At 34.2% G+C, this 20,516-nt stretch overlaps 2 protein-coding genes across 5 annotated transcripts in view; one reads left to right on the top strand and one right to left on the bottom strand.

Annotated features, from left to right (window-relative positions):
• Positions 1-7,416: 7,416 nt before the first annotated feature.
• LOC140672582 (ATP-dependent helicase brm-like) overlaps positions 7,417-20,516 on the bottom strand; it is a 28,455-nt gene continuing 15,355 nt past the window's right edge. For 3 of the 4 annotated variants that reach the window (XM_072904860.1, XM_072904840.1, XM_072904850.1), the window contains exons 3-18: positions 14,171-16,308; positions 13,711-13,784; positions 12,940-13,192; positions 12,702-12,840; positions 12,425-12,586; positions 11,981-12,322; positions 11,633-11,873; positions 11,365-11,555; positions 11,126-11,283; positions 10,632-11,052; positions 10,380-10,546; positions 10,099-10,290; positions 9,608-9,938; positions 8,661-9,524; positions 8,398-8,572; positions 7,417-8,304 (exon numbers count right to left, since the gene is read on the bottom strand). In XM_072904860.1, the coding sequence (XP_072760961.1) occupies positions 8,159-8,304; positions 8,398-8,572; positions 8,661-9,524; positions 9,608-9,938; positions 10,099-10,290; positions 10,380-10,546; positions 10,632-11,052; positions 11,126-11,283; positions 11,365-11,555; positions 11,633-11,873; positions 11,981-12,322; positions 12,425-12,586; positions 12,702-12,840; positions 12,940-13,192; positions 13,711-13,784; positions 14,171-16,308 (5,994 nt within the window). In that variant the 3' untranslated portion in view covers positions 7,417-8,158. The remainder of the gene's footprint in view (positions 8,305-8,397; positions 8,573-8,660; positions 9,525-9,607; positions 9,939-10,098; positions 10,291-10,379; positions 10,547-10,631; positions 11,053-11,125; positions 11,284-11,364; positions 11,556-11,632; positions 11,874-11,980; positions 12,323-12,424; positions 12,587-12,701; positions 12,841-12,939; positions 13,193-13,710; positions 13,785-14,170; positions 16,309-20,516) is intronic. The other variant, XM_072904870.1, reaches the window with a different exon arrangement.
• Positions 17,885-19,977, top strand: LOC140672604 (inositol monophosphatase 1-like). The gene is made up of 5 exons (XM_072904894.1): positions 17,885-18,045; positions 18,582-18,715; positions 18,981-19,243; positions 19,444-19,701; positions 19,793-19,977. Exons 1-5 carry the CDS (start codon positions 17,977-17,979, stop codon positions 19,927-19,929), a joined length of 861 nt encoding a protein of 286 aa, XP_072760995.1. The 5' UTR covers positions 17,885-17,976; the 3' UTR covers positions 19,930-19,977.

Raw genomic sequence — 20,516 nt, 5'->3', positions numbered from 1 at the left:
GAAGATGTAAGAGCCGCGGAGATAGCTCAGATCAATGAAACCGCTTCATTAATGGATAAAGCGTTACGCGGTATATAATCCTCTTGCCGCGTGTATCCACAGCTGGAACGCAAGCCAAAATCTTCCGTGTGATAATTATACAATATCGCACGTGTGAACGAAACGTAACACTTTGAGGTTGTAGTTTCGTGGATCAGTTTCTGGCCTTACTACACAGATTGTTCTTATTAAGACAAAGCAAAATATCTATAAATATTATAGTAAAAGTATAATTTTTTTCATTCTACCACAAGCTAAGCTATTCTGTAAAAATGCGAACAAAGATATTATTATTTCAAGGTAATATAATATTTTCTCATAATATGTGGTACTTTGGCAAGTTCTTTAATAACAGTTTAAATGCGATAAGATCCTGTTCACTTTTTAGAGAAAGACTATAATTTCAAACTTTTTTTAACGACCTAGACACGGAAAAGTATATTAATAATAATATCGACATTATCGTAGGGCGAGAAATACGGCAGTTTCAGGAGAAGAAAGTTGAATTGCAACCAACTTGAATGCTAAAAATAAATGAGCTTGTATAAAATATGGAAGTTGTGCAGCGAACATGTGAAGACTTGATCGTCGCGGGACGGTGGGTACATTTATCTGATAAAGAGGATCATCAGTCATCGCGGGGCTGCATAAATCATCGGAAAGTTGGCGGCAGAGCGATTTGTAACGTCCGGAGTGACGGGATATCCCGTATTTTCTCTTTACGCGTCCGCGTGTCGGCTGTATTATTTTCAAGAGAGGGAACGCGGTATCGGGATTCTCCCTTGGAAAAAAAAAATGATGCTTCGTCAAACGAACGATAATTACCTGATATCGATCGAAAAGCGACGCGGTTAAGTGCCTCTGGCCCCGAGTCGAAAAGTCGAACGGGAATTATTATTATTAATCCGTTCACGATTTTTCGCGATAATGATGAATTTTCACCGTTAGGGAGGAGACTATCGTGATCGCCATCCATTCCTGAATCATTTGCATTAAACAGGACATTTGTACGCGGCGACACGTCGCTCTCCGGCATCTACAATTACGTTTCGACTAATATATTTGGCCTCGATCTCGCGACATAATAAGAATTATGATGAGCTAACAATATCTCTTCTACAATCTTGTCTCGTGTATAATAAATGAGATGATACGCATGCATGATAAAAAATACGAAGGAATCACTGAAGCTGATTTCTAAACTTCATAAAAGGCAAGTATATTTTAAGCTCTCAGAACCCGTGATATTTTTCAATCCATAGAAAAAGAAATTGCGATGCTATATATATAAAGAGACGTTTAAAAATAATTTTCTCATAAATATGGAAACTAAAAATTATTATTATATTTTCTTACATTTCTCACGTAACTTTATAATTTAAAAAGCATGAAATTATCCTAAAAATTTAAAATATCCGCTCTGTATAACGTATATATGACGGTGGCTCGATCTCGCACGAAATTCAATGCGTAACGTTATTAGTTATTCAATAAAACTCGATCGCGCGGCGAAGCTTCATAAATCAACGGAACGTAAATCTACAGGGACGAAATGCAATTTCTATCTAGCCTCGATATCGATGTAACATTGGCGTGACGTATGTCGCATTGTTAGCAACACGATGTAATGGTGCGATGTATTGCATATACAACTGCAGTTCTCTAATAAGCGCAACGTATATGAAAACAAAGAGATATATTTTATACAATCCCTGCTATGTATATGAGTATAAAATATTCGTGCACTATTTGCCTATACAAATACCGCTCGAGAGAGAGAGAGAGAGAGAGAGAGAGAGAGAGAGAGAGAGAGAGAGAGAGAGAGAGAGAGAGAGAGAGAGAGAGAAACTATTTTAAATATGCCCGCACCATACACCAGGAATATATAAATATTATATAAAAATTGAAATAGAAATATATAGTTTAAATAAAATTGTTATTTTTTAGTTTATACGAAATAATTTGATTAATTTTAAAATAGTCGAAGAAGCAAAAAGAACGTTTCATTTTAAAGTAATATTTTGTAAAAAAGTACGTGCTACACTTTGAGCTATTTTTAATAATACTATTCACAATTGCAGCCATTTCAATGTTATCTCGAAAGAAAGAGGACAGATATCTCTCCCGTCTTTCTCTTAAACTTTACCTCGGAAGAATTCCTCTACGGCTCTACCTTCAGTTATCGCGTAACGAGAAACTGATATTGTTCATCTCGTTTCTGAAAGCGTACGATGTATCTTGCGAATCGTTCCCGGATATACATGTGTCGTAGTGTACGACTATTGATCTTGCATACCTTCGCATTTGAGAATTTCCATCCGAAAGCTTCGGATATCGCGACGTGTACATCACTTAGCTCGCCCTGAATAAGGGGAGAAAGATACGGCAAGTGATGTTATACACAATGATAGTAATACATACTGAACAATGCTTACATTTTCTAGAAGAAGATGGAGGAGATTGGGAAAAAGATGAGACGAAATAAAAGACAAGGAGAAGTGAATAAAGTGAGGTAAACATAATTTTCATAGCTGATGCTGTGTCGATGACTGCTATTTTTTTCAGCTGATACGACTTGGAATTTTTCAGTGTGAGAAAGTCTTTATCGATAATTTTCCTCTCGCCTTTTTATTTTCTTTTAATAGTTCTTTTTTACTCCATTCTCCTTTCTTATTTCTTCCAGGGATTATTTTCCGTCACTTCATCTCTCCGCAATTGATCGCCAGAACAAAAAAGGGAAAAGAACGCGATAATACACGAATTTACCCTCCTCTTTTCTTCCCTCCTTCTCATTTCTCGTATGGTATGCCGCCAGATATCGAGCCGAATCACGAGTAGTAACCATTCAAGAAGAGGTAAGCTTTATATACGATCAGAAGCGGTAGCAATTTATTTTCTTCCGCCTCTGCCGCTACCCTACATCCTTTCGAACGAGACTTCCCTCTAAAGGAGGGAGCTCGTTCGAACAAAACAAATATCGAACACACACACAACGCAGTCAATTCGTACGATATATATATATATATAAATATTGTTGCGTTTGAGTGATTGAGTAAAAATTAATAATTTTCTTTTAATGTGGAGATAGAGAAAATAATTGCGCAAATAAGCGTAAGTCGTTTAATGGAAATTAAATACTTACTCGACTGATTCATTTTTCACAGTTCAATTCGCTTGAACATTAAGGATATACGTTGGCTATCCAATAAATTAATTTATTAAAATTTTTAAAAACAATATACACAGTATATTTTATTATGTGAAACATCAAACAAAAATAAAATATACTTACATTAATACAGAGTTGAAGTGTTGCACAAAGCGATTTTTAATATCTTTATTGAAAATAATATTTATACTTAATGTTTTCCTCCGTTAGAAAATATAATTAAATTTATTAAACATAAATTAATAATTTGACAAATGTGTAATAAATTTAATTAAATTTATTTATAATCGGAAAAAATATTAATTATTAAATTTTTAATCACCAAACACTATTATAAAATGTGAATACTCTCTTAAACAAAAAAAATCGTAATTTACTGGAAATTTTTAGATTGTAGATATTTAATAAATGCATCATATTTTTTTAGGTGAATAACTTTCAAACAGATCAATGAATCCGAGTAAAATTTTACACAAAAATGCTCGCTTGAATTTTGCTTATAAATATGAAAAATATACACGTATATATATATATATATATATATATATATATATATATATAAAGGAACGTGTGGTAGAACGGCACTGCGGGGTACAATGGTGCAGAGTCGATATCTTTTTACAGAGATGCTACCATGTCTTGAAATATGTTGCAATTGGTATTAGGTGTCTTTTTCTGCGTGCTATTATCAGTGGTCGCAATATTTTTAGTTGAAAGTTATAAATTATTTAATGCACTTGCTGTGCTCTCCGCGACTGAGTTGTAATTCTTCCATATATTTACATAAGGTAAACAATGATAAAATTCTATTTTTTATTACCGTAAATATATATTTATGTTTTAAAGTGATCTTTTCTTATTAATTTCATACTGTGTCTATGTAAATATTGATTAATTATAATTTTTTATATGATTAAAAGTAAATAAATACGTTTTGAGGCTTAATAAAATATTAGCCCACGAAATGTTGTACTTTTTATTTTTATACTAGAGAAAGAAAGAGAGTATACATAGATGCTGTTTTTCAAAATTAATACCAAAAATTATTACATTAAAGGATATTTTTCCATGTTTTAAAGACAAAAATATTTATTATAACAAGAGAATTGTTTTTATGTATTAATTTATAGTTATCATTTAAAAATACAAATCTATATTCTTATGTTCTATATATCATATTATAATATACAACTTTTAAGAAGTTTTAGACATCAATGTTAATGAAATAAACAAGTTTTGGAGATAGTCCATTATACCCCGCATGAAAAGCATATCACGAAAATCTAGGCTTTTACTAAATCAATAATCTCGTCTATTTAAACTATTATTTTATAATAAACTTGTGTTTTTTCTTATAGTGGATATTCCAAAGAATATTTTTAATAAAAAAAGATTGATTTATTTTTTTTTTTTATATGTTGAAAACTTGCTCAATGCTTATGTTGGCCGTTCTACCCCACGTTCCCCTATATATATATATATATATATATATATATATATATATATATATATATATATATATATATATATATATATAATAGGTAGCAATATGTATCTTCCTTTCACACAATTATACTTGTCAATAAGTGTACCGTAATATACGATTTTCCACAAGACAAAACATAAAAATTACATAATTACAATTTTCAAACCTGTCTCGCACGTAGGATATAATACAGCGATTTCTGTATGCACGCGTTTAAACATATGTATGTATACATATTTCGCATATGCAGATCGCGTGGTCAGGAGAGGAAAAGCGGCCGGGGCGCGGATCGTAACAGCTTGCCTAAATTCCATCTAAATTCAAAACAGGGTTGAAATTGCCACCAACAGGCGCGTAGGGGATCCCCGACGCTTGCGACAAACAACGGTTCTAGCTGGCTAGACACGTCGGGTCAAAGGAAACAGAAACACCCGTTCGCCGCTTTTTAAATACTCCCTCCCTTCTCTCTCGCGTACACGAAACTCATCCGGTATGATACAGCAATATGTATGGCATTTCGTGGACGGAAAAAATAAGTTGCTTCTTCTATGTAGATAAAAAGGCGCCAGTGTTGCCTACTCTCATATGACGCGACTGACGTTTAATTAAATTGCGAGACTGTATATTTAGGCGGAATGGAATTTGATGTTAAATGCGCATAATACAGAGTGCTCAAAAAGAAGCTATGTTAAATATTTCTGTTTTATAATGAAACCATGAGTTTTATAAAGAAATCGTACGAGCTTAATAGAAAAATTGAATTATCGCAACCAAGAATAATAAATAATCAGCCTTTGAAATTATAAATGATAATTAAAAAAAATTTCTTCGCAAACCGAGTTTTACAGACAAATCTAAAAAAAGTCTTATAATTTATTCGTGATTCATTTCGTCATCGAGATAAGTGATATTAAAAATATTTAAGCTGTGAGAAAAGTTGTTTGGTCCAACTATATATATATATATAAGTCCAACGTAAATATCAAAATAAATATCTTCATACATGATATTGATAGTAATTTCTTTTTTTATGGCTACATTAGAAATAAACTATTGTGTATCATTTTTACAGAAAAAATCAGCCTTTTCATCAATGATTCTACCATATTCGGAAATATCATGTGCTGTTTTTTTACACCATTTTTTATATTAAATAAAATTATTCTGGTTTCAAGACTTTTATTTGTTCTATATTATTGTTATAAATTTGTTATTTATGTAATATTTACATATTCTTGTTTTTAATAAACAAATATTGGTATGAGCAGTCTTGCTATGTTTAGACGATCGAAAAATTAAAGGTAAAAGAAAAATTGACGATCGAATCAAGTTTAATGTTATTTTTATTTTGAGAAAATAATTTCACTTAAGGAAATAATAAAGATCTCAAAATGACGCTTGCAAGATTTTGTTCACTTTTTTGTGTATTATACAAGGTGTCCCAGAATTCGCGGAAACGGAGTACGCAGCGTGATTGTCCGTGTCAAAAGAAGCAACTTTTCTTCAGCAAAAATGTCGAGGGATCAATAATTTTCCAATAATATTATAAGCAATTGAAAAAGACAGGTTTTTCGCAAACCAAACTTTGTAGAATTAAAAGATTAACACAATTATATTCTGCAGTTAATTTTAGGTGGAGTTTACTTTACTAAAATTTTTATTTAAAATTTAGTTACAGAGATATATAATAGCAAAATTTGAAAACTAGCAAAAAATGATAACTTTTCTCGACATTTTTGCTGAGGAAAAAATTGCCTCTTTTAGCACGGATAATCACGTTGTGAATTCCGTGTCCGCGAATTCTGGGACACCCTGTATATTCACATTTTACCAATTTGTAACTGCAGTATTAGCAACTAATTTTAGTATATTGTAATATTATTTATTTTTATTATATTATAATTTAGTAAATTGTAATTTATTTACGAATACTTTTCGATTATTACACATCTGCGCATATAGAATTATAATTTCCGTTATCACATGCTCTATATAAATCTAAGGGAAATAAGTTATTGTTATGTGCCAATGCAACGGACTATATTTAATCTCTTTAATATATGTAAAAAATCAAAAAGTTGAAATTCTAACAGAAATATATATCATGATATCGATGAATGCATATATTCTGTTGTGCTGTGATGTAATTACCAATGATGAATATATCGTATATTAAAAGAACTTGTAATTAAAGTACAATATTAAAAAATCATCATTACATAAGAATTGTACAGAATCACTGATGGTCATTACGATTCTTCACGATTCTTTTGTGTGACGGTGAACCACTTCCAGATAACTCGATACAATAGCTGTTTATCTGGATAAAATTCCAATAGGCGTCTTGCAAAATAAGGTACTTGTAATACAGCTCTTCATCAGTGTTACTTCCCCAATAATGAGGATGCAAGAACTCGCTCATGTAATTAGTATGTATTACGAGTCAACAACTTTGTTTTCTGCAGTATTTAATTAAAGAAATAAAAAAAATTACACGAGTTTATTTTATGAAAAACTTACAACTCTTTAAAAGATAAAAATTTTAATATGAAACTGTCAAAGCTATTATAATTTTTAAATGAGAAGTAATTAAAATCGATTAATCAAATTTTTGTCTCGCAAAACAAAAAACTTAGCATATTTTGTATAACGATCTATTTATATACAAACTTAAAAAATTAAGATGTAGAGACTGTGGTGGTAATAATAATAATAATCGATGGTAATGTCAATTTTTATATATTATGGCCAATTATTAATGATACGGGATATGGATAACATTTCAATGTACCCACATAACTTCATCACAAATATCCGCAAAATGTAGTATTGTACGATACTATATTTTTTTAGCAACTTGAAGATTACATGCTACGTATCTCCGATCACTTATAGAAATTTAAGATAGTTTATTGCGACGAGATATAAAGAGAATAATGTATTTAAATATCGATGCATAAATTCCCAATAATAGGAGATAAATAATCAAAATTCAAAGCAATTTCAGCAATCAAATATAATCAAGCTCAATTCAGCTTCACATATCGCAAGAGTAGTAAGAGATTAAAACAAGAATATCTAAAATAAATCTTAAATAGTCTCTTTTCTGTATAATAATGCTATAGCTATTTGCTACTCTCCAATTTATATAAAGTAATACAGTTTATAAGGATTGTGTACTCAGATCTCTACATTATAGACTTATGATAATATTTCATGTTTATCCAGCCCAAGTTTACTAATTATAAGTTTACAATGGTACAGCACGCATCATACCACATTATACTGTCTAAGATATAACAGTACTTTCCTCTGCTATAGGTCACGTTTCTTGTGGTTGTACTTTTATATTTTATTACATTCACATATTATAGCGAAATTTTAAATATAATTCTAAATACTTAAAACTACTTATATAATTCATATATTTGTATCATAGTCTGATTCTTAAAAAGTTATTTCTTTTAATTATCATCCGCGTCATCATCATCGTCGGATATATATTTCTTAGTAACTCTCTTTCTACGACCGCCTCTTCCTTCGCCTTTTCTTCCTTTCAGTTTAATTTTCATTCTTACACTAGAATCTGCGTCAGAACCTTCTTCGCCATCTGCATAAGAAAAAGAAATAGCATCTCGTAATCATTTCAATTATAGCTTTTGTTGCACAATTACATGATAATATAAACAAGTACAGTACATACCTTTATCATCTCCATCGGAATTATTACCCTCCTCTTCAAGACGCTGACGCGCATTTGTAAAAACAGATTGCAATACTATCGAATCTTCGTGAATCAAAGATGCTTCTTCGTTATAAATTTGAGCATTCTTACAAAGTTGCATAAAATCCTTTTCAAGCTCGTCTAAGTCAGCATACTTGGAAAAATAAAATTGTCATATTATACATGCATGTTTAATACAAATATATAAGAAAGAATATACGATATGTAGGATTTTTACTTACTTTGCCTTCGTCGATTTTCTGCAGCAATTTATTAATAGTCAAAGGTTTCTTAATAATTTCGTAATAATCTGGTAATTCCCTTCGAGAGGGTAATTTCATAAAGGGTTCGCTCAATAATCGACCGTCACTGCTATCCGTATAATTAACGACTAATGTAATTAATTTCTTCATAGCTCGTTTCATTTTAGGATCGGCCAAAGAACTGCCTCCTCTTCGTTTTTTCGGCATAGGCTCATCATCTTCCTCGCCCTTCTTCTTTCGCTTTCGTGTCTTTTTCTTCTTTTTATCGTCTTCCTCTTCCTCTTCATACTCGGCACCATCATCGTCGATCGCCTTCAACCATTCTTTCTCGGTTAAACTATCCGTATAATCGACTTCTTTACGTTGCCTCGATCCTCTTCCGAGGAATCTGTCTTCATCCTCTTCGTAGGTCCATCTTTCCACCTCATCGTCGTCTTTCACTAACCAATCAGGCAACTCAGCTTCCTCCAGTAACCGTGATTTGCGATTAGGACCCAATGTAGCCTCCCCGCGTCGCCGTTCCAAATCTAATTTCTGGAATGTCTCGAATTCACCTTCTGACCTAGCGATCATTTGATTCACTGTTTCATCGTCGGGCACTTCGTTTTCTTCCTCATCATCAGCGTCGTCTTGATGTAAAATACTCTGAAGGAATTGCTGTCGTTCCGATCCGGTGGACTTTTGATCAAACATACCAGCTTGAATAACTTTCTCGTCCATGTTTAGCTTATATCTGGCTGCTGCTAATATTCGCTCCTCGACAGAATTGACAGTCATTAATCGGAGTACCCGCACTTCGTTCTTTTGTCCAATTCTGTGCGCTCTGTCTTGAGCTTGCAAATCCTGCAAATGAGCATTATATTATATATGTTCAAATTTAACTTCGCTTTAATCGACATTATATTTTATACATTGATATCACGTACCTGGTGAGGATTCCAATCGGAATCGAAAATGATAACAGTATCGGCAGCCTGAAGATTCAAACCGAGACCACCTGCACGTGTGGATAATAGGAAAAGAAAGTATTCTGATCCGGGATCATTAAATTTCTTCAACAGATCTCCTCTGTCTTCCGCTTTTGTTGTACCATCCAATCTCAGATACATAAATCCACGCCAACTCAAATAATCTTCCATAATTGTCATTAATTGTGTCATTTGACAAAACAGTAATACTCTATGATTCGTAGCCTTCAGCTTGGGAAGAATACGATCGAGAAGTTCAAACTTTCCAGATGCACGATATAGATCAGGACTGACAACAAATGAAAAAATTGAGTAAATATTAAAAAATAAAAATATAAAATAAAGTATAAAATAATAATAATGTAATATAAAATAAATAAAAATATTAAATATTAAAAATCGAGTAAATATTTTAAGTTCTTCGAAAAAACCATCGAGATAATAATTACCCAGTAATAACACCAGAACCTGGTGTTCCTACGTGTTCGCAATATTTCTCTTCTATAGCTTGGAACATAAATGGATGATTGCATAATTTTCTCAGCTGTACGATTGTATTCATAAGAGCTTTAGCACCGCCCTTTCCTTGCTTTCCTTTTTCCGATCCATCGGTTAGTAGTACACCTTTACTCTGCATGTGTCTGTAATATAAAAAGAGTATTTTCGCTAATATATTTACACGCAAACTTCATAATATTTAGAAGCATACAAACATCGTAAATTAACGTACTTGTAAAGAACTTTTTGTAGGCCGGACATATCGCATTTAATGATATATTCCACTTTATCGGGCAACTGCGACTCTACCTCTTTCTTCAACCGTCTTAGCAAGAAAGGTCGCAAGACTTTGTGTAAACGACGAATAATCAAAATAGTTTCTTCTTCATTGAGTTCCACCTATATAACAGCATAGTGACAACAATGTTAAATAAAAATATATTGTAAAAGTATTGAATCTACTTTACGCTTACAAAATACTTGCCTTCTCGCCGGTAGTAGCGAAAGGAGCATTGAACCACTGTTCGAAGGTACTGCAGGATTTGAAGATCGAAGGCAACAAGAAATTCAAAAGAGCCCACAGTTCTGGCAGTTTGTTTTGCAATGGTGTGCCGGTTAACAATAGTCGATGAGGGGCCAAATAATGCGTATTTAATACTTGGGTAAGCTTGCAATGATGATTTTTCATTCTATGTCCTTCGTCAATAATCATATACTTCCATTGTAATTTCGCTAACACACCCTTATCTTTTATAACATATTCATAAGTTGTTAATAGAACATTAAACTTTGTGGCTCGCATTTGAGATTGTATCGCTCTTCTGCCAGCTGGAGAACCTTTATATGATACCACGACGACACTCGGTGCCCATTTTTCAAATTCGAGAACCCAATTCGACAATGTCCTAGAAACAGTACGTTAGATACGTTATAAATAGTTTTTATAAAAATTAGAGTTTAGGTATAAAAGAAACTTACGATAATGGGACAATGATTAGAAATGGACCATTGACTTTCTTCTTTTCCATAAGATATGTTACCAAAGCAATGGTCTGAATTGTTTTACCGAGACCCATCTCATCTGCCAAAATGCCATTCAAATTGTTGTTAAATAATGAAACTAACCATTCCAACCCCTAAAATCATTGATTAAATTCTTTAATTCATAGAAAAAAAACACAGTAGGAAATATATTAAAATTAGAATGATTAAAATACCTTGATTTGATATTCTTTTAGTTTTCCATTCACCATAATACTTGCTTGTTCCGTAACCACTTCGTGAACAGTATGAGCAATGCTATAGTACGTTTGTTCCTCTGTTTTATATTCGTCATCTTCCACTTTTGCCTTGTGTATCGTCTTTTTTACTTTTTCCTCTTCAGAATCACCCGTAGATTTATCCTTGCCTATAATTTGCATTTCGTAAATCAAGTTAGTAAAAATAAAATCTGTCTACAGAAGTTTACAAAGATAAGAAACTTACTGTCAGATTTATCTTCGCTTCCGTTATCATCTTCATCATCTTCTTCATCATCTTCACTTTCTGACTCAATAGGCTCCCATCCAGGATGAGCCTCCAAGAACGCTGACAGTTGACTCATCAATGGTGCTTCATCGCCTGTTAATGTGCGACCAGTGGCCGTATCTATTACACCGATACGAGTATCATCATTGGCACCACCATCTTCACCGTTCTCGCCATCTTGTAACTTTTTCTTCTTTTGCTATTGTAATATGTAAAATTTCATTGATATTATAGTTCATATATAATAATCATTATATAATAATATTTACAAATTTTAAAGACATGTAAAAGACGCTTATACGTTACCTTTTTACGCTTTTGTTCCTCAACTTGCTTTCTCTTTTGCTCAATTTTGTGCTGCTTAACCATTTCTGTCAGATTACTGATGTATTCGTCCGTTTGAGATAGCAAGAAAGCTAAACGTTTGTCTTTCTTCTGATCGATCAATTTTCTGTATCCCTCTTCGTCTTCCGCCATAAGACGACGCATACGCTCCTTCTCGATGCGTTCCTGTTCTTTTTTCTGTTCCCGTTCAGCATTTGCATGATAATTGAGCACCGCTTTGTTGAGCCTAGCCAACTTTGCGACATTGTTGCGATGGAATTCTTTGAAGTCTTTGCCATGTTGCAGTACAGAACTAAGAAATTCCTATAAACATAATCACACATATATTTCGTTCATTAATAACAGTATGGATACATTATATTGATAATTTTTCATTTCATATAATTTAAATATGGCTAAACTTACTTGATGTTTCTGTCTCCGTTTACGTTCCGCTTCCAATTTCTGTTGCTTCTCTAATTTCTCAGTAGCTCTAGCTTCGCGTAATCCTTGCCGTTTCGTACGTTTATAAGCTTTCACATTCACTGCGGTTTCCAAAGTAGTGTCTTTTCGGGTACATGCTATTATCTACGAAAAAAAAATTAATAAAAAAAATTTTAAAAAGAATATAAATAAAAAAATAAATCCTCCCCTAATTTTATAGATAAAATGATACATTCTATATATAGATTACAATAGATACCTCTGTTCTTAATTGCCTCTGGAAGTTCAATACTCTGAGCATACGCAATTCGATCTGAGCTTGTATACGAAGATCTTCTGGCATATTTGTTGGTAGATTACCAAGTTGTTCCATTCTAAGCGATATACGAGCTGCTACTCTGTTTATCAAGTGTAAAGTTTATTGTTATTATTTATACTTTACTGCTAAATATATTGCAATAAATATTACGTATGTTCCTACAAGTTCGTTTCTATACCTGTTCTCTCGTTCTTGCAATATTACCAACGGATCTAATCCAACGGGTTTTGCCACGCTCGTTACTCGATTTGTCTTAGTGCCAGGCTGAGGTTGTTGCTGTTGCTGTTGCGGCGTTTGACAACCCGGTCTAGGAGTGGGACCTGCGGGACCAATAACATTCGGACCTGGTATTTGTGGCCCAGCTGTTGTAGCAGGGCCTTGAGACGGATCTATAGGGCGTTGACCCATCCCTGGAGGAGGAGGAGCGCCACCTATCCAAATCCGTCTTAAATCAGGATCATTCTACCCTATACTTTTGTAAATACCACAGTCACATCCAACTTTTATTTATTTATTTATTTTCATTACATAGTCTACAAATGTTGTAAGCATTAATCTATCGATAAGCATAATCTTTCCATAATTGCACAATATAATATATTGAAAACAAGTTAATGCAGCAAATATTTTTAATAATGCAACACGCATTTAAAAGCGCTTGAAATAAAATATTGCTGTAGGAGCATCATATACAAATTTCTAGTATGTTACAAACGATAGAAAATACACAAGGCACAGTTCATATTAATATTTACATATACTTTTATAATCTTAAAGGCATATGGAAAAATAAAAGCAAACAGATATAAAATAGAGAAATCAAAAAATATCGATTAAAAGGATTCTATTTTAAATAAGCAAAATAAACTCATGTGGCAGAAAGCGATACAAAAGATAGAGTAGTCACCCAGAATGCATAAGTTATATTGAAATACTTATGGAAACTCACCCTGTGCAGCTACTGCAACTTGTTGAGGTACTGGCTGATTTCTTGCCAGCAATCTATACGCCATTATTTGAGCTCTGCAAATGTAAATTAAGAATGCCGAATTTTAAGAATAACATACCTAGAGAAGATATTTATTTACATTTATTATTTTAGTGAACTTGTTATAAATATTTTTATAAATGTAATATGTACATGCAAATCCTAAAATTATAAATATATATAACAGCAATCTATTTAAAAAATTTATATTTTACAAAATTCAAATGACGCAAAGATATCCATATCTTTGTCGCCATATTTCCTTCATGTATATGTACCTTTATCATATTTTCATCCAGTTCATATTAATTTTTGCATTTCTAGTTCAATTCCATAATTATCGAATCTTTCTTTATATTTTTTTCTTATTGTTATAAACTTATATTATTAATCTACATGTAATATAATTATCAAGACATACCGTAATTGTTGCAATTGTGATGAACTAAAGGCTTGTTTCTCTATGCCACTTCCTTGACGTTGAGCTCTTAAAGCTAACAATTGATTGTACCGTGGGTCTTCTTGTAGCCCCTTTTCTTCCATAGAATCAATCGCTTTTTGGAGTGCATTCAGATTCTCTTGTCCTGGTCCAGGAGGTCCTGAAGGTCCAGTAGGTCCGATTTGTCCACTTCCAGTTTGACTCATCTGATTTACTGGAGCACCTGATCCTATTGGTGCTGTACTACCAAGAATTTGACCTTGATTTTGATTACCAGGACCTATTTGAGTGGTAGGAGGCTGATTGGTCGGACCGTTAGGACCCATTTGCCCACTCACGTTTATATGACCGATTTGATTATTTGGACCACATGGTCCCATTTGACTATTTGGTCCCCCAGGCCCCATTTGATTGCTTGGAGCGTTCGGGCCCATTTGAGCACCCGGGCCTCCTTGCATCATTTGTCCTGGACCGCCAGATGGAATTTGTCCTGGTCCCATTTGACCAGCGGGGCTGCTCCCTGGTCCCATCTGTCCACCAGGTCCGCTTCCTGGTCCCATTTGACCTCCAGGCACGTTGCCAGCATGTCCCATTTGTCCGCTGCCTGGTCCCATTTGTCCGCTGCCTGGTCCCATTTGTCCTCCAGGGCCACTTCCGGGTGCCATTTGACCGCCTGGTCCGCTATTGGCATTCATTTGCGCGCCAGGACCGTTTCCTAATCCCATCTGTCCTCCAGAACCACTTCCAGGACCTGTTGCGCCCAATTGACCACTACTTGAAGTTATTTGCCCACCGGGTCCACTGGCTACACCTACATTGGTAGGTCCATTAGGCCCACTCGCCGGACCCATAGAAACCGGTCCACTACTTGTCATTGTCACGCTTCCTGGACTACTTCCCGTACCCATCTGTCCGAGATTATTCGGTCCCATTTGACCAACGGGACCACTTCCTGGCCCCATTTGGCCACCTGGACCGCCAGGGCCCATTTGATTGCTTGGTGCACCTGGTCCCATTTGGCTGCCTGGTGTTGCGGATCCCATTTGATTTCCTGGTCCGCCAGGTCCCATTTGTCCGCCTGGTGCATTCATACTCATCTGACCGGGTGGTCCGCCTATCCCCATCTGCGTAAGTCCATTTGGACCCATCTGTGACGGTCCATTATGACCCATTTGTCCAGGTCCATTGGGTCCAATTTGTCCTGTCGATACTACAGGACCCATCGGTCCGCTAGGTCCCATTTGCGCTTGGCTTATAGGTATCATCTGATTTGGACCACCCGGACCCATTTGATTTGGACCACCTGGACCTATATTATGTCCTGCGGGACCACTCGTAGGCATCTGACCGGGAGCACCCGGACCCATGTGACTTCCTGGACCGCTTGCATTTATATGCGTGGATACTGGCGGACCGCTCGTGTTCATATGACTTGGAATTGGAGGACCGGTATTTATATGACCACCCGATCCTGGAGGTCCACTAGTATTCATGTGACCCGGTCCAGAAGGACCGCTCGCGTTCATATGTCCTGATCCAGGCGGTCCACTGGCATTCATATGTCCTGATACTGGAGGTCCTGCGCCGCTCATGTGTCCCGGTCCGGGGGGCCCGCCTGTAGTTATGTGGCCTGAACCTGGTGGGCCGCCTGCGTTCATGTGACTTGGAGGTCCGCCCATATGTCCGGGTCCGGGTCCTCCGGAAACCATTTGCGAGCTCTGGGGACCTCCGGTGCCCATTTGAGATCCTGGAACAGGTCCGCTACCTGGGCCCATTTGTCCTGGTCCACCTTGTCCCATATGAGGACCGCTGGGAGGACCTCCGCCTTGTACCATGTGAGATGGACCCATTTGTCCAGGACCTCCTGGACCCATCTGTCCAGGGCCTCCTGGTCCCATCTGTCCAGGACCTGCAGGACCCATCTGACCAGGTCCACCAGGTCCCATTTGTCCGGGTCCGCCAGGACCCATCTGTCCAGGTCCATTAGAACCCATTTGATTCGGGCCAGCTTGCATCATGTGCGATCCACTTTGTGGTCCATTCGGACCCATTTGACCGGGCACCATTGGTCCTCCAGGACCTTGTTGAGAAGAAGGTACCTGCCCGACTGGCCCTTGATTCTGTAAAAAAAAAAATTTCACGTAAGCTATAATACTTTAAAGTAAAAAATACTGAAAATTGAACGTAAATTTCAGTTATTTAATTTCAGTATAAACTGACTCATACAAAATTTTTTTTAATATTATATGTATGATATATCGTAGTATATTCCACAAGTTTGTGATAAAAATAAGGTACGTATAAAAAAATATTGTTGATAAAAAAATCAAAAATTAAGATTGCGTAAAGATAATAATAACTAATTTTTGCAAATAGTTTAGTGCCTATATAAATTAGTGAAAACTTCTAAAAACGATAAGAATTAAAATATGTTTATCGCGCGTTATGATGAATATAAGTACATATCTCGCGATACGATGATAGCGATAATTTCTATTAACAGGAATGGAAATAATTTCATACATCGAAAGGCACGTGGATAGATGCAAGTAACGTGTAAAGGATTCCGATACACCAGTTCGAGCATTAAACTAAACTTTTTTTTTATTACAATCATACGAGCGCGAACATCCCAGGCACTCAGGTCTCGTTCACGCCGTCGAACGAGCGATGTCACGTTCTTGGAGCACGTTCCATCAGTACCAATTTCGGTTATTATAGGAGACAATGACTAACAGCGAAATAGTTAACACTGTTTAAAGTTTTATCTGTTGTAATTCGCGCAACAAGCTTCCGGTAATACAAGAATGCCTTGATAAAAATATCATAAAATCTTTCGTAAAATCTTCTCGATACATTTTTCGAGTTTTTAAAATCATTTTTTTCTTCAAGATTTCTTAATTTGCGTGTTATAATTTTCTTATTTTCAATACCTCTCGCCGTTTCAATAATAATAGAACCATACTAAATTCTGACTTAAAACTCGATATTGAAATATGTTATCGTTAACAGGCATAAAATTTGACTGTACAGTCATAAGATATTTTTACAATTTATAAAAATGTTTTCATAACGTGTCGCCTCTAACTTTGAGATGATAATTATTTCTTTTTTTTTCCATGGGATATTTCCAGATAATTATAATCAAATATGTGTCTATATGTCTATACAATTTAATAATAAAACGAACTTGCTCCGACATTACGCCAGATCGACTTCCTCAATGCATTTTCCGTATGAATATGATGTAATAGATATAAAAAAAATCTATCTATTCGAACGATTTTTGCGATATGGTGAATTTGACGTGCATTGTTTCAAATGCACTGTAGCGTGAAAATTTGAAAGAAAGATATTATCGATGTAACGGTATAATTTCAAAATGTTATACAACGTCGTGCTCTTTTTTTACAATTAAAAAAACGAAAAATTTTATCGCGAAATCGTACTTTAAAACTAATTTAAAGCCTAACTAACATAAGCGACGCGTCACGGTGTCACTAGGATGGACTTTTCCATGACAAAAATAGCGATGGAGACTTCGACTCTTTGCCAATATGACCCATTACAGAGAGCATGGAAAAGAACCTGGGAGTATTCAATATTCCTATTAAGCCGAGTAGATGCTAATAATAGTGGGAGGAGGGAGGGGAGGATAATCGTGCCATAAGAACGACTCTCCCGCGATCCTGACGGTACTTTAACTGGAGCGATACGTTTCGCGGTACGTTATTTACAAATTTGTTGAAAGAAGCGGGATATCGGAAATTTGAAAAGACGTCGTGAAGATGACTACTCAAGAAGAATTCGATTACTGCTACGACTTCGTTTTGAATCTCACCATAGAATCTGGAAAGGTATATACGTAACACACTGCACTATAATAATTCAAATGCGAACTTTGATCAGACTAATATATCTGTCAACAATTGTTTGCCTGTTGCACACAAGCTCATACTGTTTGATATACAGCAAAATAATAAGAAAAATGCATTTAAATTTTAAAAATTAAAATATACACTATCAACATAAATTTAACACGATTCGATGAAGAATAGCAAATTAGCGGCGTAATATCGTTAAATATTGTATTAAATATGTATATATGATTAATTAGTAAAACCTTGTTCTCAATGACTTGATTATGTGTACATTTGTTATAATTGAATTATATACAATATATTTAGAAAAATTATCAATCACAATACGTATACATTAATGTAACTTTACTGAAATTGAAATTCGTTATTGCAAATGCAGTGAAATTATTAGACGTCGATGATTCTCAGTTTATTCTCAAATTATCATTATCTAAAACACATATACATGCACATACTAATTTACTTTTTTTACCCTTTTTGCAAAAAATACCTACGCGTAACATTATTTTCAGGTGATCCGTGATGCTTTTCAAGGATCTAAAAAAATTGAAACCAAAGCTGGTGATTGGGATTTAGTGACACAGTATGACAAAAAAGTCGAAGCGATTCTAATCGATAATCTGGCAAAAAGATTTCCAACGCATAAGTAAATTGTCAATTTTTTAAAAAATTAAATATAAATATGCATCATTTATATTATAGAATATATGTGAATAAATAATAAGCTATTATTTTAAAAGAGAGAGTCTTTTCATATATAAAATTTTAATAATATAATATATATTATATTATATAATTTTAACATTAAAATATATTATAAATATTTTTTAATAATACAATTATATAATTTTATATATAATAACATTAATATATATTATATAAATATATATATCCAAAAAATTTTTTGACAGCTTTATCGGCGAGGAAACAGTGTCACATTCCAATTTTCTGCCGGAGCTTACAAACACGCCTACGTGGATCATTGATCCGATCGACGGAACGACGAACTTCGTACATTCTTTCCCGCACACCTGCATATCGATCGCATTAGCTGTGAATAAGGAACTCGAGATTGGAATAGTTTACAATCCTATTTTAGAGCAATTGTTCACCGCTAGACGAGGCCACGGAGCGTTTCTCAATGCAAAACCGATTAAAAGCTCAGACGTGGAAGGTGAAGAATCTTTTTTTTTCTCGACTATTTTCGCTTTCTTTTCCATCTTTTCGCAAGCCTCTCGGAAATAAAATAATGCCTATATATGATTGATCAAATAAATTAACGCACGTATCCTATTTCTTTTTTACATAAGATAATAATAATTTAATATGACTCTTCAACGCGATTTCATTTGTGATAAATAATATTTTTTTCAGAACTCGAGCATTCTTTGCTATGTTTAGAGGCCTCGTACGCGACTATCGAAGATATTCGTGATATCATTCTGGGGAGGCTGGAAGCTTTCGTCTCGATAGCACATGGAATAAGGACTATGGGTTCGGCAGCGTTAACATTGTGTCACGTAGCTATGGGAGCTGTCGAGGGTTATCATTCTGACAATCTGATGCCGTGGGATGTGGCCGCGGGTGTTCTTATCATCAGGGAAGCTGGCGGTGTGGTGATTGATACAAATGGTATAGGATATACAATACATATCTTTTTAATTATCTCTTCAATATAAATCAATCAAACCTGAGAAAACGTATAATTTCCTTGTTTGTTTAGGTGGAGAGTTCAATGTTATGTCACCGAAACTTTTAGCTGTTGGTAATTGCAAGCTAGCGAGAGAACTCGTAAAATTAATAAAACACGCGGATTTCAAAACTCGTCAAAGAAGCCTGTTATTGCAGGCAACGAAATAACGTTTTTTATTTATATTAAAGATAAGACTCTTGGAATAACAATATCGTTTACAAGAAAATGTTTTATATTTAATATTATTTAAAATTATTTGAACGCTTGCATATATATTTGTTGCATAAAATATATTATTGCAGAATATGTGTATGTGTGTATGTGTGTGTGTTAATATTAATAATTATATTATACAAATAAATTATAAATTAATTGTGTACCGTAAGAAAATAAATATACTTAGATAATATACTTATTTAATATGTATTTAATTTAATTGTATGTATAAAAGAACTTCTAGTTTAAACAATTCAAATCTATATATTTATATTTATATATATATATATGTATATTCGTATACATTATAAAAGTTGATTTCTAAATTAGCAAACACCGATAATAAATAATTATCTAGTTTATTAAAATAGTATAAAAGTGTATAAAAACAAAAACATAATTTGTTCATTATTTGTTAACTGATAACATTATTAATTTTTTTCACTGAAGTCATGATATATGAATATCTCAGACACGATCAATCTAAAAATTCTGAATCTGGAAATGAAGGTATTTTTTACGTTTTCTGTATTACTGT

Source organism: Anoplolepis gracilipes, chromosome 1, assembly GCF_047496725.1.
Source record: "Anoplolepis gracilipes chromosome 1, ASM4749672v1, whole genome shotgun sequence".
NCBI classification, from domain to species: Eukaryota; Metazoa; Arthropoda; class Insecta; order Hymenoptera; family Formicidae; genus Anoplolepis; species Anoplolepis gracilipes.
Note: the sequence above shows the minus strand (reverse complement) of the source record. Positions and strands in the feature narration are given on the sequence as shown.